The 25,382-nt window shown below is 40.8% G+C and overlaps 1 protein-coding gene across 4 annotated transcripts in view; it reads right to left on the bottom strand.

The window, feature by feature from the left end:
* The window catches only part of slc35f3b (solute carrier family 35 member F3b), a 52,020-nt gene that overhangs the window by 14,123 nt on the left and 12,515 nt on the right, over positions 1–25,382 (bottom strand). The window contains exon 1 of one of the 4 annotated variants that reach the window (XM_061789507.1): positions 12,435–12,631. The exons of the other annotated variants lie outside the window; for them this stretch is intronic. Coding sequence (XP_061645491.1) covers positions 12,435–12,510 — 76 coding nt within the window. The 5' untranslated portion in view covers positions 12,511–12,631. Of the gene's footprint in view, positions 1–12,434; positions 12,632–25,382 lie in introns of those variants that run through there. 4 annotated transcript variants of the gene reach the window in all.

Raw genomic sequence — 25,382 nt, 5'->3', positions numbered from 1 at the left:
GACAAATGGTAAATGCTGCCTTTCACGCCAAATACTGAAATATGGTGAAATACTCCAATATGGTGTCAGGATTTCACATCATTTAACATGGAAATGTATCTTCTTCCTACCTTCACTGATCATTGTTCGACATCAAAACAAAAAACCCATTCATTTTTAATACTTTCATCTATAATCTAACACGGGAAGGTCATTCAATAAATGCCACTAGTCACCTCTCTGACAGTCAGTTCTCTGATGTTCTACTGATCAAACTGTTAAGGATCATTCTCTCATACTAATAGAATAACCCTATTCATTTTTAATTAAATTCAACACTAAATGAGCTGTGTGCCAAGGTCAATGAAGTACATCTATCTAGTGCTAGTCACATCTTTAATACGTCTAAATTCTCACATCTTGATGAATTTACAGTATTTGAGCATAAACCTTATTCATTTTGAATTTATTTGGCACAAGATGACTTGATGTAAAAGGTCTATTAGGTACATGTACCTCGTTATGTCTCTCTAAGTCTCGAAGTCACAATTCTCATCTGATCTATACATTTTATATATTATAGATCTTCAAACTCTTAGGCATTAATTTCCTGGAGTGATGAAATAACCCTATTCAAATTCCTAGTTGAGCAGAGTTTTTTTTTTATTTTTTAAATACACTACTACTAACTTAGAAAGATAACCAATCCAAGATAAGTGAAATAGATTGTTGGTTTTTTTTTAATCACAATTATTTTCTCCATGACAAGGAGATACATTATAGTCCCCACTATTAAATCCTAAACAAAAGCGATGTTCCTCAATTAAAAATTCAGTATACCATAATGTTAAACACTGAAGGCACTAAGTGATGCAACAACATGAAATTGGAGCATGTAAGCGTCGTAGTTGTGCAGTCCCAATGTTGTCCAGTTCTGATAACTTTGCAATGTCATTCTAATACTGTATATGTGATATTTGGTTATTTAATAGAAAACTGTTTACAATTCTAACCTTGGAGCTCAACATATGATTTAAAATAATCATATCTTATGTCCAACGCTTGATGATCCAAATTGAAGTCCAAATTTTTAAAATACATCCATTGTGTTGTCCATGTTGTATATATTACTCTATTTGGCAGGCTCCATATCTTCAGCACTTTGGTAAATTGATGACAAACAAACTGCAAGTAATGCTGCTTTTTTTTAGATGCACAATGTTGGAAGAGCTATTTTCCGAAACATTTAATCCTTTTGGTCTATTCTGAGAAAAATTACGTTGATGCAGAATTGGAAATTTAAAAAAAACTTTATTTTATCATCTTAAAACCATTCATTAGCTCATTCTAAAGATGTATAAGAAGGAGAAAGGTATTTGTTTACCATAAAATGGCAAGGCAAAATCGATTTGGTTTTTTTTGGGTGGGGGGGGGGATGTTCATCTCGTTTTGGAAAGGAGCTCTTCATTGAGAATGCTGGTACAGTCTGACAGTCAGACATATTAGTTAATTATTTTCCTCTCGACAGACTTTGACCTTCTTAGCTCAACAGACATGTTTGTGTTTATTGTGCCCTCTAAAGTGAAACACAAGTTGTTAACAGGCTTCTGGGAAATAGCAGGAAACACGAGAAGAGTATTTGGTATCGTTTAGATGAGCCCTGAATCCACTTTGACAGCTGCACGACTTCACCCTGTCACCCTGACGACACCGAAGCATGAAGGCCAGTGAAATTCAAAGGTTAAGGTGAAAGACAAAGGAACATGTTTTTAACCTTTATCTGGAACTTTAACAGAAATGTATTTGTTTTTATTATTATTATTAATTGATGATTTGTCAGCATCTCATAGCGCATCGTTAGATTCAGTAAATATCCCGCTATGATGAAGCAGTCTGATTAGCATGTCCTGTAGATTTATCTGCATCAACTAGCCTGTTTCCAGCCCCCTTTTTTTCCCCATTTAGCTTCACACTCTCCTGCTTCTAATTCCCAGGCATCTCTCTGACCCACACGACAGTGACTGCAGTGCAGATCTCTCTTGCTTATAGCTGCAAGTCCAACAATGGTGCAAGCAGAGCCCAACCTGACTGCTTCCACTTAGAATTCCTCTTTCCCGCCGACACCTGTCTCTATTTTTATTGTAACTTTGTTACCTTCTAGAAAAAAGGGATACAGTTGCACGGGAAATAATAGAAGTGTCAGCAGAGTTTTGGTGGACCACAACTAACTATGTGACACTGAGGTCAGGAAGGGGTTGGTCTGTTTATTTGTTGGTCTGGTGGAACTCTTCGGTGATAGGAAGAGTGTGATACCGCCTCAGTTTGACAACAACTTTGAACTTTTCATTTTGCCCTACCTTCTGTTTGGTAAGAATGAGGATATGTTTGGGCAATTCATTATGTGCACCTGCCCAATGTGATAAGATTGAATACAACAGCTCTGTCAAAAAAATTCTCCCTTTACCAAAAAAAATTAAAATTAAAAAAAAAGCTATTGTCACAGAGCTTTGAATTAATCTTTATTTTGGTTGTAGAACAGCACTGCATCACACTGAGACCTGTTTCTGGTATGTTTTGTCCCCTGACAAGATAAGGTGACAAAATTACATTGGAACCTTCACAATTGGTCCCATAGGAAACAATGTCAAATGAATTGCCATGAAACAATGTCTTTACTTTACAGCCTTCCTGAAGCAACCAGCAGTTTCTGGGTATTAGGGCACTGCCTGGCAATCTAACCTGTGTCGCCGGCACGAAAGGCAGCATTTACCATTAGTCTACCAAGTTAAGTAATGTAAAATTACTCAGATAATGGCAAGGGAAGTCGAAAGTGTTTGCCACGCCCTTATGGTATTTCATAGCAATGGAATGAATAAGGTAACATAAGAACGCATCTTCAGCTTTGTGGTTGCTTGTCGGTATTGACTGTTTAAGTAACACAGTCAGTTTGGAAAATTTCTCTGTTTATTTTCCTGTCAATCATCCACAGTTATGCTTTGAGCTAGAGGCTATTCAAGTTAACCATGCTTCTTCTTCTTTTCTTTTCGGCTTGTCCCGTTAGGCGTGTCATCCTTTTCCATGTAAGCCTATCTCCTGCATCCTCCTCTCTAACACCAACTGCCCTCATGTCTTCCCTCACTATATCCATCAACCTTCTTTTTGGTCTTCCTCGAGCTCTCTTGCCTGTCGGCTCCGTCCTCATCACCCCTCTACCAATATACTCACTCTCTCTCCTCTGGACCGGTCCAAACCATCGAAGCCTGCTTTCTCTAACTTTGTCTCCAAAATATCGAACGTTGGCTGTCCCTCTGATGAGCTCATTTCTAATTTTATCCAACCTGCTCACTTCTAGAGCGGACCTCAACATCTTCATTTCCACCACCTCCAGCTCTGCTTCCTTTTGTCTCTTCAGTGCCACTGTGCGTGGATCATTGCTGGCCTCATTACTGTCTTATAAACTTTGCCATGCATCCGAGCAGAGACTCTTCTGTCACATAACACACCTGACACCTTCCTCCACCCGTTCCAACCTGCTTGGACTCGTTTCTTCACTTCCTTACCACACTCACCATTGCTCTGGACTGTTGACCCCAAGTATTTAATGTCCTCCACCCTTGCTATCTCTTCTCCCTGTAGCCTCACTCTTCCCACTCCACCCCTCTCATTCATGCACATATATTCTGTCTTACTTCGGCTAATCTTCATTCCTCTCCTTTCCAATGTATGCCTCCATCTTTCTAACTGTTCGTCCACCTGATGCCTGGTTTCACTACAGATCACAATGTCATCTGCAAACATCATGGTCCACAGGGATTCCAGTCTAACCTCATCTCTCAGCCTATCCATCACCACTGCAAACAGGAAGGGGCTCAGGGCTGATCCCTGATGCAGTCCCAACTCCACCTTAAATTCCTCTGTCACACCTACAGCACACCTCACCACTGTTATGCTGGCAAGGCAAAAAATGCATCTGTGGTACTCTTTCTAGGCATGAAGCCATACTGTTGCTCGCAAATACTCACTTCTGTCCTGATTCTAGCCTCCACTACTCTTTCCCATAACTTCATCGTGTGGCTCATCAACTTTATTCCTCTATAGTTGCCACAGCTCTGCACATCACAGAGTCCAAAGCAAACATGGTGAAGCAGCATTTAGCTATTATGCTGCACACAAATGGAATAAGTTGCCAACAGAAGTGACGTGAGCCCCAAGTGTGCATGTTTTTAAGTCCAGGTTAAAAACTCTTCTTTTGTCCCATGCTTTTTAGAGCATTTCCACTTTTAAATTATATTTCTTGCACTGTAAGCTGTTTTAATTGTATTTTTATTTTATTTATTTTTTCTCTCTTTGTTTTACATGTTTATAAGCTGTTTTTTCTTTGTTTTTAAATGCTTTTAATCATGTAAAGCACACTGAGTTACCTTGTGTATGAAATGCGCTATATAAATAAATTTGCTTTGCTTTGTTCTTAAAAATGGGCACCAGCACAATTTTCCTCCATTCCTCAGGCATCTTCTCACTCGCTAGAATTCTATTGAACAAGCTGGTCAAAAACTCCACAGCCACCTCTCCTAGATGCTTCCATACCTCCACAGGTATGTCATCAGGGCCAACTGCCTTTCCATTTTTCATCCTCTTTAATGCCTTTCTAACTTCCCCCTTACTAATCATTGCCACTTCCTGGTCCACCACACTTGCCTCTTCTACTCTTCCTTCTCTCTCATTTTCCTCATTCATCAACTCCTGGAAGTATTCTTTCCATCTATCTAGCACACTACTGGGACCAGTCAACACATTTCCATCTCTATCCTTAATCATCCTAACCTGCTGTACATTCTTCCCATCTCTGTCCCTCTGTCTGGCCAACCTGTATAGATCCTTTTCTCCTTCTTTAGTGTCCAACCTGGCATACATGTCATCATATGCCTCTTGTTTGGCCTTTGGCACCTCTACCTTTGCCCTACATCGCATCTCAATGTATTCTTTTCACCTCTCCTCGGCCCTCTCAGTGTCCCACTTCTTCTTAGCTAACCTTTTTCCTTGTATGATTTCCTGTACTGTGAGGTTCCACCACCAAGTCTCCTTCTCTCCTTTCCTGCCAGAAGATACACCAAGTACTCTCCTGCCTGCCTCTCTGATCACCTTGGCTGTCGTGGTCCAGTCTTCTGGAAGCTCCTCCTCTCCACGAGAGCCTGTCTTACCTCTTCCCGAAAAGCCGCACAACACTCTTCCTTTCTCAGCTTCCACCACATGGTTCTCTGCTCTGCCTTTGTCTTCTTAATCTTCCTCCCCACCACCAGAGTCATCTTACACACCACCATCCTATGCTGTCTAGCCACACTCTCCCCTACCACTACCTTACAGTCAGTAACCTCCTTCAGGTTACATCGTCTGCACAAGATGTAATCCACCTGCGTGCTAGTACCTCTGCTCTTGTAGGTCACCCTATGTTCCTGCCTCTTCTGGAAAAAAAGTGTTCACTACAGCCATTTCCATCCTTTGTGCAAAGTCTACCACCATCTGTCCCTCCAAGTTCCTTTCCTGGATGCCGTACTTACTCTGCCGCCCCTGCCTTCCCTGACATCACGTCTGTGACCTTGAAGGACCATGAAACTATTTCCTCATCACTTGTTACTCCCCTGACCAGACCTGCTGTTTCAACACATGATCCAGGTCAGCACAGTTGGTCCTTTTGGGTTAGCTGCAAACTGACAAAAGACACTAACTCCTTCAAGATGTAACATTTAGATTTCCTCTATTATTTGCTGGAAGACTCACCTATTTGCAGTGTTATTGGGCTTTCTCAAATGCTCAAGATGCCACAAGATGTCACCAAAGCCCAGTTTAATGTAAATATAGAGCTTTAGTGCCATCTTGTGGTATCTTGGTGCCAAAGAACTACATTGAACTGAGGGGAGGAGCTTCTAATAGACAGACCAAAGCCCTGGCTAAACTAAAAATAGTGCTTTGGGATCAGTTTGTGACATCTATAGGCAATTCCAAACGTTTTTTTTTTGGGCACGAATAACTCATTGCTAACTATAGTAGTATACAGCTGGCAACACCTCACAGGAAGCCCTCTAAACATTTAATACACAAATGCCCACCATAATCTATTATGATAAACATTTGTGTTATCATTAAATCTTTTTTTTTTTGCAAATCTTACTATAGCCCTCTGATGACTTTAACTGAAACAGAAACAAGGTTTCTCTCACGGTTTAAAGGAATGGCAACCCAGTAATGGAAAGGCAACCACAATAAAAGGTCACTGACCGTGGAAAGACACTAAATCACAAGGACATTAATCTGGAATCTGCACAGAAGTTACATGTATTTATTAAGTACTTTGTGTTTACAAATTGGAGTAAGGATGTGCATAATTAATTGACTATTGATAATTGATCATTAAGAATTTGTCTGTCTACAAAGTGGCATGTGTTGCCCCTCAAATATTTGTATACGCGAATCTGTGAACTTGTAGCTCCCCATGGGTCTACCTTGCCACTATTTTTTATTTATTTATTTATTTTCACTTTAAGGCCACTGTTTCTCTTTATTCATGTTTGGCAGTGTGTGCAAGACAAAGGCTGCGTGATTTACAAGTCAAATCATATTTGTTTGTAGCATCACTCTCTCCATTTAAATTGACAAGAACTCTAAATGGGTAGAGGGAAGGACAACATTTCTTTAAAAAAATTGGTTTAGTAGGGCTGGATGCTTCTGTACCTTCCCCCAGCCACATGTTCAGCGCCACAGTATCAACTTAATGTTTGTAATCCTCTAGTGAAATAGCTGCAATTTAGTTTTTTTTTTTTTTTTTTTAGATATTTCATTAAGTCAACTAATTTGCTGCCCATGGAAAATAAGCACTGCGAGTGCAAGGTGGAGTGTGGCCATTTTGAAATTTAAAAAACTGTGAAATTCATTGTTGCTGCAATATACCCATAGTATAACATGGATGCTTTTAGTAAATGAAGTGAGGCTCCAAAGGCTGGCAAATTTGTGCATGAGCAAACTGCGTACTACCTCCTAACCAAGACTGCCAAGCTTTATTGTTCATTGGCAACATCTGATGTTTTGTTCAAGAAGACATATGGCACTTAATTGTGTTAATGATACTCCTGTAGACTAATCTGAGATCTTTTCTTTGTTTAAGCGTCTCAAATTATTAGGCGGGTACCAATTACTAAATGCTTTTATGTTTTTTTTCAATACCGTGTTTTGTATAATTGTCGTAGGACAGCAGAACTGCTCCGTCTGTCACGCTGTAAATTTGAAGAGGATAAACAGCCTTCCTGCACCCTCACTAAAGCGTTCACATCTCTAACTGCGAGTTTGGGATTTAGATTTTAGCCTTTATGGTAGTTTTTTTCTCCCATGGAGTGTTACAGATGATGTTTTTCTGCAATATTTTATGTCACACTATGTGGATTAATTTCCTACAAGAAGACTCACATCACAGTGAGACTGAGATTAATAGATGGATCACATTGGTGCACTATCTGCCCACAAAGTTTAATGTGTACATGCATCAAAAGAAAAATAACAATGAAAAATCTTGATCGATGCGGACATTTGGCTATGCAGTAATAAAACACTGGCATTCAGCCTTAAATAAATTCGAATAAAATAACAATATTAAAACAATTCAACTGTCCAATACAATCGTTCATTATGCTAACAAATGGCCATTTATTGGCCTATTTATAAAAATAATAGCGCTGCCCTTCTGTAACGTGTAAGGATCAACTTGAGTATGAGATCGTCTAGTAAATTGAATAATGTTAGTAAGAAAAGCAGATGACTTACTGGAAATCAAATTCTCACCAAAGAGTCGATGCTACTGTATGCAACATCAGCTCGGACATCATTTAATGGATATCATGTGGTCAAGACAAATGGAGCCCTGTGGGAAGGTTTGATGCGGTGAATTAAGACCGCACTCCTGAGGCACACGTAATCTCTCTGTTCAGTTATGAAGCATAAAATGGGTTTTCAAGACAGGGCCTTGAGTGAACTTCTACTGACATAGGAGGAACGCTGCTATTCCCCAAAGACACAATCACTAGAGAGACTTTTAAGAGGAAATCAATAGCTAAGCTTTGCCTGGTTGTATTTCTCACAAAAGCACACAGTAAGCGTAAAGATTCCAGAAAATATGAGTGAATCAAACATGCCTACAAATTGAATTCCAAGTAACAAACTATAGCAGTAATAAAAGCATATGAGTATGGGACCATAGCAATGCTAAAACAAACAAACAAAAAAACTTCCAGTAACAGATCATAGCAGTCAACAATAACTTTGACCTGTGTTGCAACTTTCATTTAAACCCACGTGCATTTTATAATAGTAAAGCAAAGCAAATGAAAAAAAAAATTATAACCACTGGATGAACTGAATCAAAGGGCAGAACTACAATACACTTTATATGTACATTTGCTGGATTTTCAGTCACTGTTCATGTAGTTATTGGCTGGTCTACATGTGGAGGGCAAAAGTATCACAGTAGTCAGTTTTTGGTGCCTTGCACAACTGGGGTCCTCTTGAATTTGGGGTCACTAAGCACAAGCTGCATCAAGCAGGTATTATCACTGATTTTATGTAAGTCTGCATATTTCAATAGCACACACATTTGCAAGCACAGAAATAGAACCACTGTTGCAGTGCAGAAACAAACGTTCTGAGATTGTCGTTGTTACGTAAGAAGCGGAATCTCTTGCTCCCGTGTGATTCCCTTTTTAAAGCGGCTGCCGACCGCTCGCATCCTAAGTCGTGTGCAGCCTGCACTTCCTCACTGACACAATTTACAGTGCCCCGTCAAACACACACTTAAAAATCCTTCACTGTTTACCAAATTTGAACGACTGCTACCGTTAATAATCTTGCTGTCTCAGGCAGGCCCCAGGAATGATTCCTGCACTAATCTTTGTAATTTTTTTTGTATAATCAAGCAGCGTTATTTTAGGGCATTTCCTCAACTGATGATCAAGTGTCTAGTAAATATCGTCATATATAATACCAATAGGCGGCACGATGGTCGACTGGTTAGAGCGTCAGCCTCACAGTTCTGAGGGACAGGGTTCGATCCCCGATCCCGCCTGTGTGGAGTTTGCATGTTCTCCCCGTGCCTGCGTGGGTTTTCTCCGGGCACTCCGGTTTCCTCCCACATCCCAAAAACATGCATGGTAGGTTAATTGAAGTCTCTAAATTGCCCCTAGGTGTGAATGTGAGTGCGAATGGTTGTTTGTTTATGTGTGTCCTGCGATTGGCTGGCAACCAGTTCAGGGTGTACCCCGCCTCCTGCCCGATGATAGCTGGGATAGGCTGCAGCACGCCAGCGACCCTAGTGAGGAGAAGCGGTTCAGAAAATGGATGGATGGATGGATAATATCAATATTACACCAAAGAAAATTGTCCATAGGTGTAAATGTGTGTGGAAATGGATGTTTGTCAATATGTGCCCTACAATTAGCTGTCCAGTCTCGCCCAAAGTCAGCTGGAATAGGCTCCAGCTCACCTAGGACAAGCGTTAAAGAAAATGGATGGGTAGTTGGAAAATACTAAAAAAAAAATAATAATAATAATTTCTTTCAATAGTGTAATTTTCATTCAAAGGTTTTTGCCAACAATCTAAGTTCAATACCTTGTTGAAACTGCAAGAAAAAACACCTAATATAAATCCTGAGGCTCCAAGCTCAACATCTTCACATTAAAATCCACAAGCCAACTGTAAACAAAATAGAGTAGATATTCAGATTCAGATTCTTCTGATTCTGGTAGAGAAATACAAGCAACTCAACATGTGAATGCAGTCTAACAACACTCAACATTGACTGTGCATTTACGTCAAGTGCAGTGTTTGACACAAACTAACCAGAACCAAATGGTCGAGCTCAAAACTTGACCGTCTTTTTCTTGTTCACGTTCTGTTTTGATATCGATGGCAGCCTGTTTAGGCAGTAGAATAATTGCCCCTCTCTGCCGGTTGCTATATGTCGTGACATTCAGTGTCAAAAAACAAAACAATAGCAGTAACAAAGCATAACAATCCCAAATAGCTCCTGGTAACTAACCATAGCAGTAAAGTTACAGCCATATTGAATCATGCCAACATAAAGTAATCCACAGCTAAAAAGACTCACCACAGATTATGTCAGTGTGGGAAACCAAATTCCATTCGGTTAACAATAGTCTGTATAACGTTGTTGCATTATTCGCAGCGAACCAACTTGAACCTTTACGAACTTTCCACTTTTTCTTTTTTGACATTAATGGCAGCCCTTTAAGGCAGCAGAATAAGTACGGTTGCATTGTCAAAGAACTTGCAGTAACGAATCATATGTAGCAGAAGCAAAGCACGCCCTTGCTTGCCCTCATTAGGTTCGCGGATGAGCCGTAACCTATCCATCTTGGACTGGTCACCAGCCAATCACAGACCTCATTCTCACTCACATTCGGACAATTTAGAATAGTCAAAGAACATAACGTGCATGTTTTGGGAATGTGGACGGAAGCTGGAATACCTGCAGAAACCCCATGTAAACATAGGGAGAACACTTACTGTAAACTCCGTACAGGAAGGCCAGAGCTTTGGAAATTCAGAGATTCGAACCCCAAACCTCAGGACAGTGAGGCAGACGCGCTAACCACTTAATCGCTATGCTGCAGTAATGAACCAATGTCAGTATGGTGTGAGTGCCACCGACTAGCTAAAACGACAATCGACACTGAATACAGCATCCTGGGGAACCCAACTCCGTTCACTTAACAACAACCTATACAACATTCTTTGGAATAAAGAATAAATAAGTATACTTATCTTGCCCATCTAGGGTGGGTAGCCAGAAAGTCTTTGTGAAACAACTGCAATATATTCAAAAGTTTATTTGACACTGACTTAACACCAGTACTCATATTCTAACAGCTGGTTGATGCATTATTGATGAAATTTTTATTCAGATATATTTTCACATGACTACAGATGGTGCAACAACAGGAGCCCAAACAAGTCAGTAAGCTTCTAAAGAAGTCAGCAAGCTGTAGTAGGGCCTGTTAGGACTCCTGTAAGAGTTGAAATGATGTAAACAACTCAAGTTTTAGTGAATTCTCTTGGGAAAAAAACTGCATTTTATTCCTATTAATAAACCGTGTCACAAGTTCAGCATGTTTATTCATCTAACCTACTGTCAATGCACACACAAGCAGCTTTAACTGGAGATAGCACAGTGCTTATCTAATAGCAACTATAAACACACAACACACAAATCATTGCCTTCATTTTTTTTTTTTTCTTGGAGATGTGAATTAGCTTGAGAGTATTTTACATGCACTCGCTTTTAGATGTTCTGTCAAATCAGCTGCCAATTCTATTTTGGATACATGTTCATTGCAGCACTCCCGGTAATGTAACAACACCGGGACATTCCCTCTGTGCTGAAGCTGACAAATACACTAATAACATTTCACCTTTTTACAGCAGTAAAGTCTGAGTTAGGATGCCAGGTAGGCAACTGAACATAACTGAAGCTTGGGGAGATGTTAGATGTTGCTGGTGATGGATGCAGCACAGCAACAACACGCCACAAGAGAGACATGTGTTGTTGCCCTTACTAATATAAATGTTCAAACTGGTCTTCTGTGGGTACAACATAGCTGGCGGAGAGAGACCGAACTCAACTATGAACAATTCTGAAGAGTGCACAACATTTGTTTGTGTTCTGGCTTCAGCGCCAGGATGCAGGCTGCAGACTGGGGAGGGAATCCCTGCTGCAATAACAACCTCACATCTGGAGCAGCCCATTGAGCAGAGGTGCATGTGTGGCTAATAGTGGCAATGTGCACAATGGAATGAGACGCAAGACAAAAACGCTATCAATAATTTTGCCTGTACAAAGACTGTCATGCCCTTGAGCAAAGTGCTGAACCCGCAAGCAACTTGCTCCATGTTGTGCCATAGGCATCGATTTGTCCAAATGTGTGAATTGGTTTCTCTGTTGATACAATGCAAACAGAATTCCACCTCATGGTATTCTAGTATGAATATTTTTCTATCTATAATTACAGCAGTTGTCAATCAGTATTGCGGTTGTCAGTACATGTAGTTACAATTACAAATTGTCTTAACTAATTGTTATTCTTTCTGAAATGTGAAAGTGCAACTCAGTCTTGTATTTGATTTGGATGTGTGCCTATTTTTTATTTATTTTTTATTTATTTTTTGACCATGAGTGATTAAACTTGTCGACATCAGTCTAAATGTCACAATAGATCGAAGTCGTCTTTTAGCTGTACTATAGTCAATACATTCGAATCGTAAAAGTTTTCTTTAAAAAAAAAAAAAGGTTAAGAGAAAATGCATCAAGAAACGTCTTCGGCTATGTGGCGCTCGTGGCTGGCTGTCCGCCCCATGCAGCGTCAACGTCCATTTATGCGCCCTGCCCAGTGCCTACCTTCCACTTTGGTGAGGGTGAGCACCGGACTGTTGCAGGCGGACAGCGGGGCGACCCTGGCCGAGTGTTTCTTCATGATGCCGAGCTCGGGTGGGATGAGCTCCGGAAGCGCTTCGACTACATCCCTGAAGCGGATTTTAGCCCCAGACCGGACCTCTTGACGGGACACTTGCCGTACCAGGAGCTGGTGTCCTTGCTCCTTCCATCTAACTCCCCCCCCCCCCCCCCCCCCCCCCCCCCATCCCCCCGTCCCCCCCACAATCCTGCTGTAGCGATCACTCCGTCCTCCTCCCAGTAGGACCCCCCCCCCCCATCCTCCTTCGAGCCCTCCCTCCCCAAATGAGTCCGTTCGCCCGGTGCAGGTCTCTCCTCACGTACCATTTGCTGCAATTCGCCCAAACCCCCCGCCCCCCGGGGACGAGTGTGCAATAGCCTACTGCAAAATTCGAGTGTCCATTTTTCTTGTACACAGAATACTGTATGCACATGATGCAAACACACTGTATCAAAACAAATGCCTACTTGACTGATTACTTGATCTTAAAAGCAACTTAGTAACGTTACTGATTACGAGATTTCAAAAGTAACTCAAGTAAATAACAAGTAACTTTTTAGTTACTTTCAGCCGCTGCCAAGTGGCAGGAATATCACTTATCCACAGTACAAAAAGAGCATTAGCTTAACTGTACCTGTACATAATGACGTCATCAACATGCACCAATATTAGTGTTATTGAAGCCACCTTAAATTAACTACTTAGTGCACGTGTGCGTATCTGAAGTGACTCTGCACTGGTGTGTGAAAGCCGCTGAGTGTGAGCACGCCTGAAGGAAGCTCCACTGAATAATTCACTCGAGCACCAATCCCCTAACCCTGTCTAACTAGGACAGGGAGCTCTAAAAAGACTTTGTGTCCAGACCAACGTTGACGTCCCTCACCAGTCACGTCCAGCTCCCTCGTGGTTGGAACGGACCGGGAACTAACATACAGGAGCGCGTAGGGTGTTTGGTGCTTTTGGTCTCAGTTGAAATCCTATTGCTGTGTGGTCACAGTGAGGCATCCCATGAGCGTGTGCGACTTCCACCCCAGGAAGAAGAGGGCCATCTGTGTTTGGGAGAGACTGCTGTCAGCTTCCTCCATTAGTAGAAGAGCGGGGTGCAAGAAAGGGATGGATGAGATTGGAGGATCCCAGACAGAGACTCGTAGACTATTATGTGTGAGCACGGAAGGAGGATCAAACTGCTCTGGGATGTCACATGACAACACGCTCACTCGCATAGACACACGTGTGTGAATAGAGGCGAGTGTATAGTCAAGCAAGGGCAAAAATATGTTAAAATGTTCAAATCATTTACACTTCCTGACATACATTACTGTCCAAACTTGCACCACTAGCTTTGTTCTCAGATTACCCTTTTCACAGAAAGGATTTTGAAATAATGCCCAAAAATAAAACGACAGACTCTGCTAGAAAGCTTTTCCGTGTTTAAAGTAAACGATTAATAAACTAGCTATTGCCACTGAACAACATTGCTCTCTGTCAGTAACACACAAAACCTGCTGAGTGAAGGCGACCATCTTAGAACAAATTCAAACAGAAATAGAGGAAGTGCGTGTGAGTGCACGTGTGTGTTGCTTGAAAAAAATGTCATTATGTTGTGTTGATTGCACAATCATGTTTATTCTATTGGTTGCTCAAACAAAGCACATTGGTTTGACCTCCAGTCTATTGCCTTGTAAGACCGCTTGAGTCTGCCTTCAAATTCAATGGGAAGCCAACTGCGATAAATGCCATTGTTTTTATTTCCTTGTTTTTTTAGCCCAAGGCTCCAAAGCTGGATTTCTCTTTAGTAGCATATCAATATGATATAAAACATGGTTTCATGTACAGTACTTCATCACTTGTGACTTGCAGCAGCTCATTCATATAAACTATTAGTGTACTTGAAGGGTACACATTTATCCATAATCTGACTCTGATGATTGGACCTGTACTCACATTTCACTATTACAAATGTGCTCTTTACTGTAATATTTGACTGACTGGATGGGCAGGAAGAAAATTAGGTGGCCTTAAAAATCGATTTTTATTGATTAAGCATACATGAACAGCGTGCTTGATTTGACAGAAGACTGGTAGTAAGAGTGACGAAATATCCATGCACCTGTGCTTAATAGTATAGTACAGTATTTTTTTTACTATAGTTGACTGTAAGAGTTGAATTATCACCATATTTCATATTTTCATAATTTACAGTTGTACACTTTAGATCGCAGGTATCAAACTCAAGGCCAGTAGGCCAGATCTGCCCCCCCCCCCCCCCCCCATGTTATTTTATGTGGCCTGTGAAAGTTTGCCACTATTGCTTCTTGACTGTAGTTAAAAAATAAAAAAACACAATCATAAAAAGCTGTGGCAGTTATGTAGTTATTTGACGGGGATCATGATTCACAACTTACCTTAACAACTTTAGCACAGAACATTCACTGTTGCACTTGTCTGCATCATTAATTTCCTAAAAAGAAAACAAACTAATGTTGTTGCACTTTCTGAAAAAGGAAATATTAAAGCTGTTCATCAAATGTACAATTTTTGAATTTTTTTGTGTCTTCATGATTTTGTTTACTGCTAGCAGTTTTCTTTTTCATTATCCATCCATCCATTTTCTGAGCCGCTTCTCCTCACTAGGGTCGCGGGCTTCTTTTTCATTAAAACACCACTAAATATGTTCTAAAAGCTCATCAGTTTTATGTTTTACATTATATTCCCTTACTTTACCAAATGTGAACGAAACCGTGATCTTAAAACCAAGGTAAATACTCAACTGTGCTTTATGGTGTACCGTCAAGTGATTATACATTTATATGGTTTCTCAGTCAGCGTTTGGCTGGCAACCCCGCCTTTTGCCAAATGTTTGATGGGATAGCCTCCAGCTCACCCATGACCCTGGTGAGCATGAGCACTGTACAAAATGAATGGATGGATGGATTCACAGTTACAGTATAAGTGGCGGTCTAAGAGCAACCATAACTACGATGTGGCCCGTGATGAAAACAAGTTTGGCACGCCTGCTTTCAACTGTCACACGGGAAAACACATGCGACTCGCAGTGACTCTTTTGTCACCCGGCATTACACAGGATTGTTATAATTTTCTTTAAACCAATACAAGGGTATGAAAATCCAAGAAGAACGTCATGGGAATCGCTGACCATACAACAATCTGACTAAGGTTGTACAGAAATTATATCTATTTGATTGACATATTGAGTTTGTAATACTATACATAAAACAGATTAATATGGAACAATGTGCCTAATAGTAAATAAAATTTTTGGTATATAACACCTATTTTTACTGACTTCAGCTTTAATGTTTATGCAGCGCGGCACGGTGGACGACTAGTTAGAGCGTCTGCCTCACAGTTCTGAGGACTGGGGTTCGATTCCTGGCCCCAATGGATGGATGACTATGAATATTAATAGTATAGTGATTAATATTAATGTGACAGCAAACTGGAGATTGCTTCCTTCAAAAAAAAATCATGATTTTTGTCTCTTCATCACTGTCTAATATGTGCTGTCAGCTTTGCAAGGCAATAACGGTATAATGTAAACATAGCGGAAGAAACAGGTCTCTGCTGTGTCTCATCTTGCGGGGAATAATATAGCGGGTAGATGGGGCGGGAGGGGTGATTCAACACATGGACTCCTATAACTGCTTGTTTCAAGTACCACAGAGGTCAAGTCAAATTAACTTTCGCATGCATCCTCAGAGCAGACAAAGCTCACCTGTGGAAGCAAGTGGCTGTCAAGATATAGCAACCAAAAGCAGTTTATTGGATTAATGTCTTTAGCTGGCTCCCTTGTGGAGGTTGGAAGGTGAGCTGTGGTAACAGTTGCCAAAAAACACTTCTTACTCTCTTATTTAAATTGCAGAACTCCAGGGCAACCCACCGACACCAAGTATTGATTTCTCACTTGTTCACAACATACAGTGGACTCTGCAGCGACTTCATTTGAAAATCTGCACATCGTGTGAGCTAATATGAGCACTGTATCCAAATCTGCCTTCACAAAGATAAAGCACATTTTTGATTGACACTCTTACAGAAGGTTTAATACAACAATACTTTATTATTGTGGTTGTAGTTTACAGGAGTGACCAGTTTTATGTTTGTGAGGCCAGATTGTTTTTTAAACCACTGAGGGTCTGCAACCATGACGGGAAGATTCTGCTCTCAAAGACAAATTCACCTAAAAGTATACATAAAACCAGGGAACACAGAATGAATGCAGACACTAATACGCAATGGCACTGCATGACACAATTAAATGTACACATTCCATTATGTTTGGCAGACGAACTGGATTCAGGAATAAAATAAGTTTCTTTGAGGGAGGGTCCATTTTCAGGGCTCGGATGGTAGAGCTTCTTGTACAAAGTGCTGAAGGATCACTTGTCGTTCCTACATTAACATCTACATTTTGATGTATGGGAAAGACCTCAATATAAACTTGAAAATGTACATTTGATTATGTGTGCATGTGTGAGATACATAAAAAGAAATGGCAGCACCTTAAAACGATGTTTGCAGAGGGAAAACTAAAGAATGTGCTACATATAGTATTTCATATGAATTATATGGGATGCTAATTTGTAAATAATGTGATGTATTGCATGCGGACAGCATAGGGAGGAGTGGTTAGCACATCTGCCTCACAGTCAAGAGGTTCTTGGTTCGAAACTTGTCTCAGGCACTCTTGCATATGGATTCATTCCATAAACATGGTCGGTTTATTGAAGACTAAATTGCCCATTGATGGTAAGTGGGAATAGTTATTTGTCTGTATGCGCCCTGGCGACAGACACATGCACACATACAGCCCAAGTAGTGCTCAAGCACCTGCCCTTTTGCCCTGGATGAATGAAGTGCCCTTTTTGAAGCAGCCCATTTTTTTCTTTATTCATAAATATTTTAAAAATGAAAATTACCCTCTGTGTCATCAATTCCACCCAATGTGATTTGATATCTGACAGGCATTCATTTGAGTCATTGGGAGACTTATACAGTACATACAGTATGATATACAGTATGACATTGATGCATTGGAATTTGTAGTACCCTTCTTCTGACTAACTGGTCCTGGAATGAATTAATTCACTTTATTATTTGCTATGAGAAAATTGTTTCGAAATTATAAATGACAACTTGGAAGACAACCAACATCATGGGACGGAGTGTACGGCTTTGGGGGTTTTTCTGTATCGCATCCAGAAGAAAAGTTTAATCTCACACTCTCATACAGACTGCTGCCTTTCAAAGTAATGTGAGACTTCTCTTAAGTGCACCCACTTCGAATGAAGTCCAGAGGCGTCTATTTAAATGGTGTCAAGATGTAATACTTGATGACAGCTCTTGCAGTCGCACTCCACATGTTAATAAGAGGCTGAAGCAGCTCCATTAAATTCACTTTTCGAGAGGAAGCAGCTTCCCATCGGCATCATCCTGCCTCTCTATTTGGAGTTACAGGATAACGGATTTGTTATAAAATATGTGAACCGCAGTAACAGTGTACAAATATGTCACATGAGTGTGACTAATGCACCAGTCTAGAAACATTAAGCTGTGTAGCAAATTCCCCTTGCAAAGAAAGAAACATCTTCATGCATGTGGCCTGCGAGTGCACTGGTCAAAATGTCAACATAATCATGACATTCAAACCCTCTCCTGCATACAATTGCCAAGCTTAAAAAAAATGCCACTAGCGCCCTCTGCTGTCGAACCACAATTCAACTCATAAACAAATGCATTTGTCTCCTTTCCGCCGGCAGAGAGCAATGCTGTCACACATATACCTTCATTCATGTTTGCTTGGGAAATGGATGAAAGTCGGTCAGAAGTGAAGCAAAAAGTGGGACAGAGATGACAGGTATGCACGTGGACCCACAGAAATACAATAGACTTTTTATAAACCCTGCTGGACACAAAGACTACTAGATTACAGAGGCGGCGGAACAATTTATGGAGTTGGGGTGGGCGGGGGGGACAGTGCTCAGGAGGAACTTCCAACAAAAAGGCCAACCATGCTCAAACATTAAAGTGGCACTAAACAGGCCCAAAGAAATGTCATTTAAGTTCGACACACCACAGACAAGAATAATGTTAACAAGCCTGCCAAATTTGAAGGAATAAAATAAAATAAAAAAATCGCTAAGTATACTGTATAAAATCAGGTTTTAAAACTTTAATTATAAGGGGCACCTCTCAGCTCTCATGCGCTGTGGGCGTATTGAATGGATGCACCAAAAGGAATCAAACATACTGAGCGGGTGATAGATTATACGATGTAAAATCACATTAGGAGGCTCAACTCCCAGATTGAACGGTTATTGTGGACTATAATCATAAACATTTGCACACAAGTCAATTTACCCTCGTTGTTGGTGACGTAATCTCACAGCCGAACACGGCACCTGACGACAGCGGGACGGTAGGAGGAAGCCCAGGTAGTCAGACAGTCGGCACTGCTCCATTCACTAGGAAACCAGGTTGTCTCTGGTGAAAGTTTACAAAACTATCCGTTGTAAAATGCGCACGGCAGAGTCGGCCGGTGTTGTTGATCTTCAGCTCGCCATCCGCGTGTGTCTTCAAAATGTCAATCAATCGATTTTTTATTTCCTAATTTTTTGGGTGCTCAAATGACATCACCGAGCTGTTCTGTAAATGGAGGCATCCAGCGAAGACGCATTTTCGGGGTGTGGCCATCGTTGTCTTGCTAACTGCATGCTGGAGTGTTAAATGGGTCTTGTTATGGACGCTAAGCACAGCTAACTCACAACTGAGCAGCATAGCCAAACGAAACGACATCACTTTGTCCTTATATAGTGGGGGAGGGAAGTCGTGCTAGCAAGTATACGCCCCAGCCCAGTGACGTCACGACGCTGTGTTTAGCCGAATTCAAATGGTGAAAATGATGCTTAAACTATATCTCAACAATTCAGCACTATATTGTTCTAAGTCTTTGCATATGTTTTCAGCACTTTGCTTGTTTTTTCAGCACTTAGTAACAAAACTGCTTAGTGCCACTTTACATACACATTGATTTAAAAGAAAGGAATGCTTAAACCCATTATCAAAATGTAACAGATATAACCAACTATAGCACTAACAAAAATTTACGCGTTTCATTATATTGTACAAAACTATTTAGGAGAACAATTGTATAACATTGAATTAACCAGGTAAGGAAACATTGTCATGAAAATCTCACGAAGAGAAAATATGGCACAGCAAAACAAAACAATACTCATGAGTAAAGTTCTGTAATAGAATCTACTTAAATTTCCCAAAGTAATAAATAATTATACTGTGGCGTTTGCATGTTCTCCCCGTGGCTGCGTGGGTTTTCTCCGGGTACTCTGGTTTCCTCCCACATTCCAAAAACATGCAAGGTAGGTTAACTGAAGACTCTAAATTGTCCGTCGGTGTGTATGTGACTGTGAATGGTTGTTTGTTTAAATGTGCCCTGCGATTGTCTGGCGATCAGTTCAGGGTGTACCCCGCCTCTCGCTCAGAGTCAGCTAGGATAGGATAGGCTCCAGCACCTGCGACCCTAGTGAGGATAAGCCATTCATAAATGGATGGATGGATGGATGGATAAGCAATATATGCTCAGATAGATAACGCCCAATGCAATAAGTGGTGTGAAAAGATACATGAAGCATCAAAAGGGGCACATCAAAGGCAGGCCAAAGAGTATGTGTGTGTGTGTGAGTGTGCTCGTGGCCCAGTGCCCCTGCCTCTGCTAGGTTATAAAGTGCAGCTCAACAGAAACCCGTCCATGTTCCCGTTTTTCATTAGCAACGTGGGTGTGGTGGACCCTATCGCAGCTAACTTTGGGCAAGGGCGGCACCAGCCAACCATAGTATGGAAGAGCAGACATATTGAAACAAACACATAGTGGTTCTTTTAATGTGCATAACTCCCTTGTTCTATTATTTTCAGACTAATCATGGCTCCCATTCTCACAAACGGAAAGGCCTACTTCCATTTGAGATGGGTTGTTCAAGAACAGCGTTAGAGAAATGTTAAAGGCCAAAGGAGCCCCTTGTCAAAATAATATTTTTTATGGCAGGAAGCCGGAGTACCCGGAAAAAACCCATATAGCCCTTACACAGACATACTGTGCTCATGTGCCTGAAAAATAGAACATTTATTAGTTTAATTATAATAATTAGTGACTCTCAAATGTATTTTCTCTGTTTTATGCATGTACATTATTATTACTTTGTTTTACTCTGCTGTCTTCAGCCAGGTCAGCATTGCAAATGAGAACGTTTTCTCAATGGCCTCATCTGGATAAAAGGTGAAACAAATAATCCAAAATAACTGAATGTCAATGAGGGTGTCTCTATGTGACACACACAAAGTCACTGCTAGGTAGTAGAGCATCGCAGGTTATGCTGAGGCTAATTTTAGAATGAACAGGAAAATGGAATACACATTTCATTTTTTTGCACAAAATGCCTTTCTTTCTTCAACGTATTATTTCACCCTCCGGCATGGTGGGGGAGTTTTTTATGACCCCCCGCTAGATGGCATTTGATCCTGAAAAGCTTGAAAGCGTCACAGAGAGAAACAACGTCATGCTACCATGTTGACTTCGTAAACATCTCTGTACTTGAAAAAACACAACTGACCAGAACACTAACAAAGTCCAAGTCCCGGAATAGGATTTAACACACTTCACTCTCTTTTCCCAAAAGAACAGAATCTCAAGGAGGAAGTTAAGATAGTCACCTTGCCAAGGACCTAATTCAAACAAATGTGATCATCATATGTTCAATTGTGACTAGAAAATTAAGAGTAATGCACCTGAGACTCTACAACCAAATTAGGCCCACTCTATATCAATCCTTGTACAGTACTTTTGTTAAAGGCTGGCAGACAAATGGGACTTTCCTTTTGTAGTAAATCATTTGAGTCAGTTCAAACAACATTGAAGAAGCATCACCGACAATTCTTTCCCACTATGGAGAGGGAATAGTTTCTCACAAATGATAGAAAGGATGAAGAGGTTAATTTTCTGCATAATCATGGAATCATTAAGCTCCCGAGCTGTTGGCTTGTGTCTTTGAAGTGTTCAGTGGGTCGCTTTCAACACCCATCAAGCTGCCTTCTGATCACCTCTCGGCCGAACACTCCAACTACGACAGCAGCAGTTGCTTTGGACTCTCTTCAAAAAGCCGTGCGTGTGCGTGCGTGTGCGTGCGTGCGTGTGTGCATGCATGTGTTTGTGAGAAAGTGAATGTTCCATCGATTGGTGGACTGTTAATGCTCTGATGGAGTATTAGTTTCAGTTTTCAAAGACAATGTAGACTTGTCAACCCCACAGTAAGTCACGTATTAAATGTCCAATATCCCAGTTATGCACAAAAGGTTAGGGATATTCAGCTTTCAGGTGAATTTGCAGGATGAACCTAAAATGCACAATAACCGTGAGGTGAACTTTATTTGAAATTCTCTAACATGTCCAATTGTTCAATATTTCAGTACTTTTTGCACAACGGCAAAACAGGCGTTCGATCCATGAATCGACCAATACTTTTCAGACGCAGTGTTGTTGTTTTTCCTCAAAGCAACCCGTAAGCATGAAGTGAGCAGTCACAACAGACAGAGTTGGGACAGTGTTTTCTCAACACCAAATAAGCAGTGGGACTACGTAGCTGTTAGGTAGGCCGAGGGTTAAGGACCAGTCAGCAGCCTGAAGAGGGCCAAGACTTTCTGGCTCATCCATCCACCCTTTCTCATTCACGACGACTGCAACTGAGGTGGATTGGATTTTTGGCATGGTTTTTCGTTTGAAAATGACCATTGGCGGCAATTTTGATCCATCTCCACAACATGCCAGCACCACTGTGAAGTGTGATTTCTCATGACCTGTTGTTACTATATTCACATTCTTTTGCCCTTTCTCTGCGACACTTCGGCCCATGGGAATGTCAAACGTGAGGGGGACCTCGTCCGTGTCAATAATATGATCCGGTGTCACGTTGTGCTCATTTACATGCTTTTCAAAGAACTCACGGAAACTGTCGACCTCGGCTTGGAAGTCTGCTGGCAGTTTTTGGGACATCGTTGTCCTTGCTCTGATAAAGAGGCGATAGCGTTGCATGAAGCGGTAACACCAAGAAGGTTCTCCTGCAAAGTAATTTATATTCATCGCCTTGGCAACTACCTGGGCGTGGAGACGCAACTGCACTGTTGACAAGCCACATTGTTCAAGCACCCATGTGCGAACTCGTTCCTCTAACTGTGGCAACCTAGCTTTTAGCCCGCGATTAGCTTTTTTTGTGTTTCTTTTTTTTTGTTTTCTTTCTTCAACACAACACTGGCATCAAAACAGGAATTCAGAACATTCAGAGATTATCCCATCCAGTCATCCATTTTCTGTACCGCTTACCTTCATTAGGATCATGGGTAAGGCAAGATGGCACCTAGCCCAGCTGACTCTGGGCAAGAGGCATTCTGGATACATTCTGGACTATTTATATACAGTAAATATAGACAACCATTCACACCTACGGACAGTCTTAGTCTTCAATGAACTTAACATGTTTTTGGAATATGGGAGGAAGCCAGAGTACCCGGAGCGTTGCATATTGTTGTTAAAAGAAAAGGGTGTATGACAATAATCCATCAAAGTTTGAAGAACATTTTCTTTTGTAACAACTTCAATTTGTAACATACTACACTAATACTTCAAAGCGATTAGAATTGAAATGAAATTGAACTCTTCTTTTGTTCACTTTTTTATAGACTTCTCCATGCCCTGAGGAACGAGAAAATCAGATACGCTTGTGCACATCTCCTGGATCCCAAAGGATGACTGGTCACACTGTCACTGCTAACAATGACACTCACAACACACCAGACATCTGTCAGTGCTGTCGTTTTGCTCCTGTCAGCACATTCATGAAATCATGCTCCTTCAGCTCAACACAGTAATGTTTGGAACAGTAAATCCCAATCTGGTTTGAGTTTTCACCCTGGGGTGTGTTGCAGAGTTGCCTAAAAAAAAAAAAGGGTCACACAGTAAACAAATGACAACAATGGAGGACAGCCACCAATTTGTCTTTCTTGGCATGTCTTGTTTATGACAAGAAAACATTAGTTTGATGGAACTGGGACGCAGAAAAAACACGTCAATAATCTTATTGTTCTCCATGGACCACTCAATAGACTGCAGCGTGTATACAGTAGCTGCAACCAAATGGAGACCAAAAAGTACAGATAAGTTTTTTCTGATTCTAAACGAAATCCAATTAACTGCCAAAATAAATAAATAAATAAATCGGATTAGCTGGGTAGCCTCACTCTACTATATAAATACACATCCAGTATATTCTATAAGAACTACCAGCAGTGTGTTTGAGTTACATCATCCTTTGAAAAACATTCTTTGATCATTTTACTGTAGGCTATATCATTTTGAGTTGTAGCATTAGCTTGGATGCTAGTGCTAAAACAATTTGAGAGTGTCCAGGCTGGTCCACCAATATTAGACTGGTGAAGATGGTGCGCTGGGTTGCCGTGGCAATGACATAGATGCTATTCTCCTAATGTCAAGCCAATGCACAGTTCAAAGATGTCACACAACTACTAGATACAAACATAAATGTCACAAAAGGTCTGAAGACTGAGCTAAAAATGATTTTGTCTCAATTTACTCACAAATTGTTTACTCGGTGTGAAATCTAGGCCTTTAATTGAACAGAATGCAGATATTCATACCGCCAGGAAGCCAGGACTTATTCTGTTGTATAAATAGCAAAAGGTGGCTGCACAGGTTTATTGTACCATCTGACATCTAATAGAAGGTCATTTAACTGTTCTGCATGTCACGATATGTCGCTGGCATAGTGTGATGAACAAATATATATTTGTAAGTAATTATAAAATGAAATTTTTGGACAAATTAAATGAAATTAGACAATTTCTCATGGCAACCCTTTTGATCTGTCACAGCATAATACATACATACAGTACATACATTCCCATGCACCCTGGTTGGGAATCACTGCATACAATAAATCTCTACAGTACGCTGAATCACCCACTGGCATGAACATCACAAGGCAACCTTTTCCCGATGGAATATTTTATGCTATTGTTTTTGTCATCCATTTACACCACAGGACAAAGCATCAGGTCTAAAACAAATGTGAATTAGTCACCATTTATTTACTGTCAGCCTCTGGTAACATGAGTCACCACAAAATCTCCCCTGTACAGCAGCTCTCCACTCCCAAGATGAAATATAGGCCAGTGTATTTTAAAGTCATAAAGCTGATTTGCACTGAGCATGAACAGGTGTGTGATTATCTATGCATTGCTCTGTATTATGCATGTGATTTTATGTAACACGGGCAGCTTTGAGTGTACCAGAGATGGACAAAATGTCCATTTATGGAGTATTCTAAGCATGACTTTATTTACGGACATGGCGTTGCCTCAACAGTATACTGCAACCCGTAAAAAACAACATAAAAAGGTGCTTTTCCACTTCAAATTATTATTAAGTCCATTGCAATGGGCATAATAATCAGCGGGTCGCTTAATTGATCGTCAATAATTCTCTCAGTTCTGTTGATTGTTGCTTAATAGCATCTTTATGTAACTGAAGCAATTGGTGTGCACTACTTAGCTACAACCAGCACAGGCATTGTTGTTTCATTCTCATTATGTCTAAAGAACATGGCAACAGCTACTGTATGTTATACAGTACACACACACATACATCCATCCATCCATCCATTTTCTGAGCCGCTTCTCCTCACTAGGGTCGCGGGCGTGCTGGAGCCTATCCCAGCTGTCATCGGGCAGGAGGCGGGGTACACCCTGAACTGGTTGCCAGCCAATCGCAGGGCACATAGGAACAAACA

The sequence above is a fragment of the Phyllopteryx taeniolatus genome, chromosome 11 (genome assembly GCF_024500385.1).
Source record: "Phyllopteryx taeniolatus isolate TA_2022b chromosome 11, UOR_Ptae_1.2, whole genome shotgun sequence".
Taxonomy (NCBI): domain Eukaryota; kingdom Metazoa; phylum Chordata; class Actinopteri; order Syngnathiformes; family Syngnathidae; genus Phyllopteryx; species Phyllopteryx taeniolatus.
Note: the sequence above shows the minus strand (reverse complement) of the source record. Positions and strands in the feature narration are given on the sequence as shown.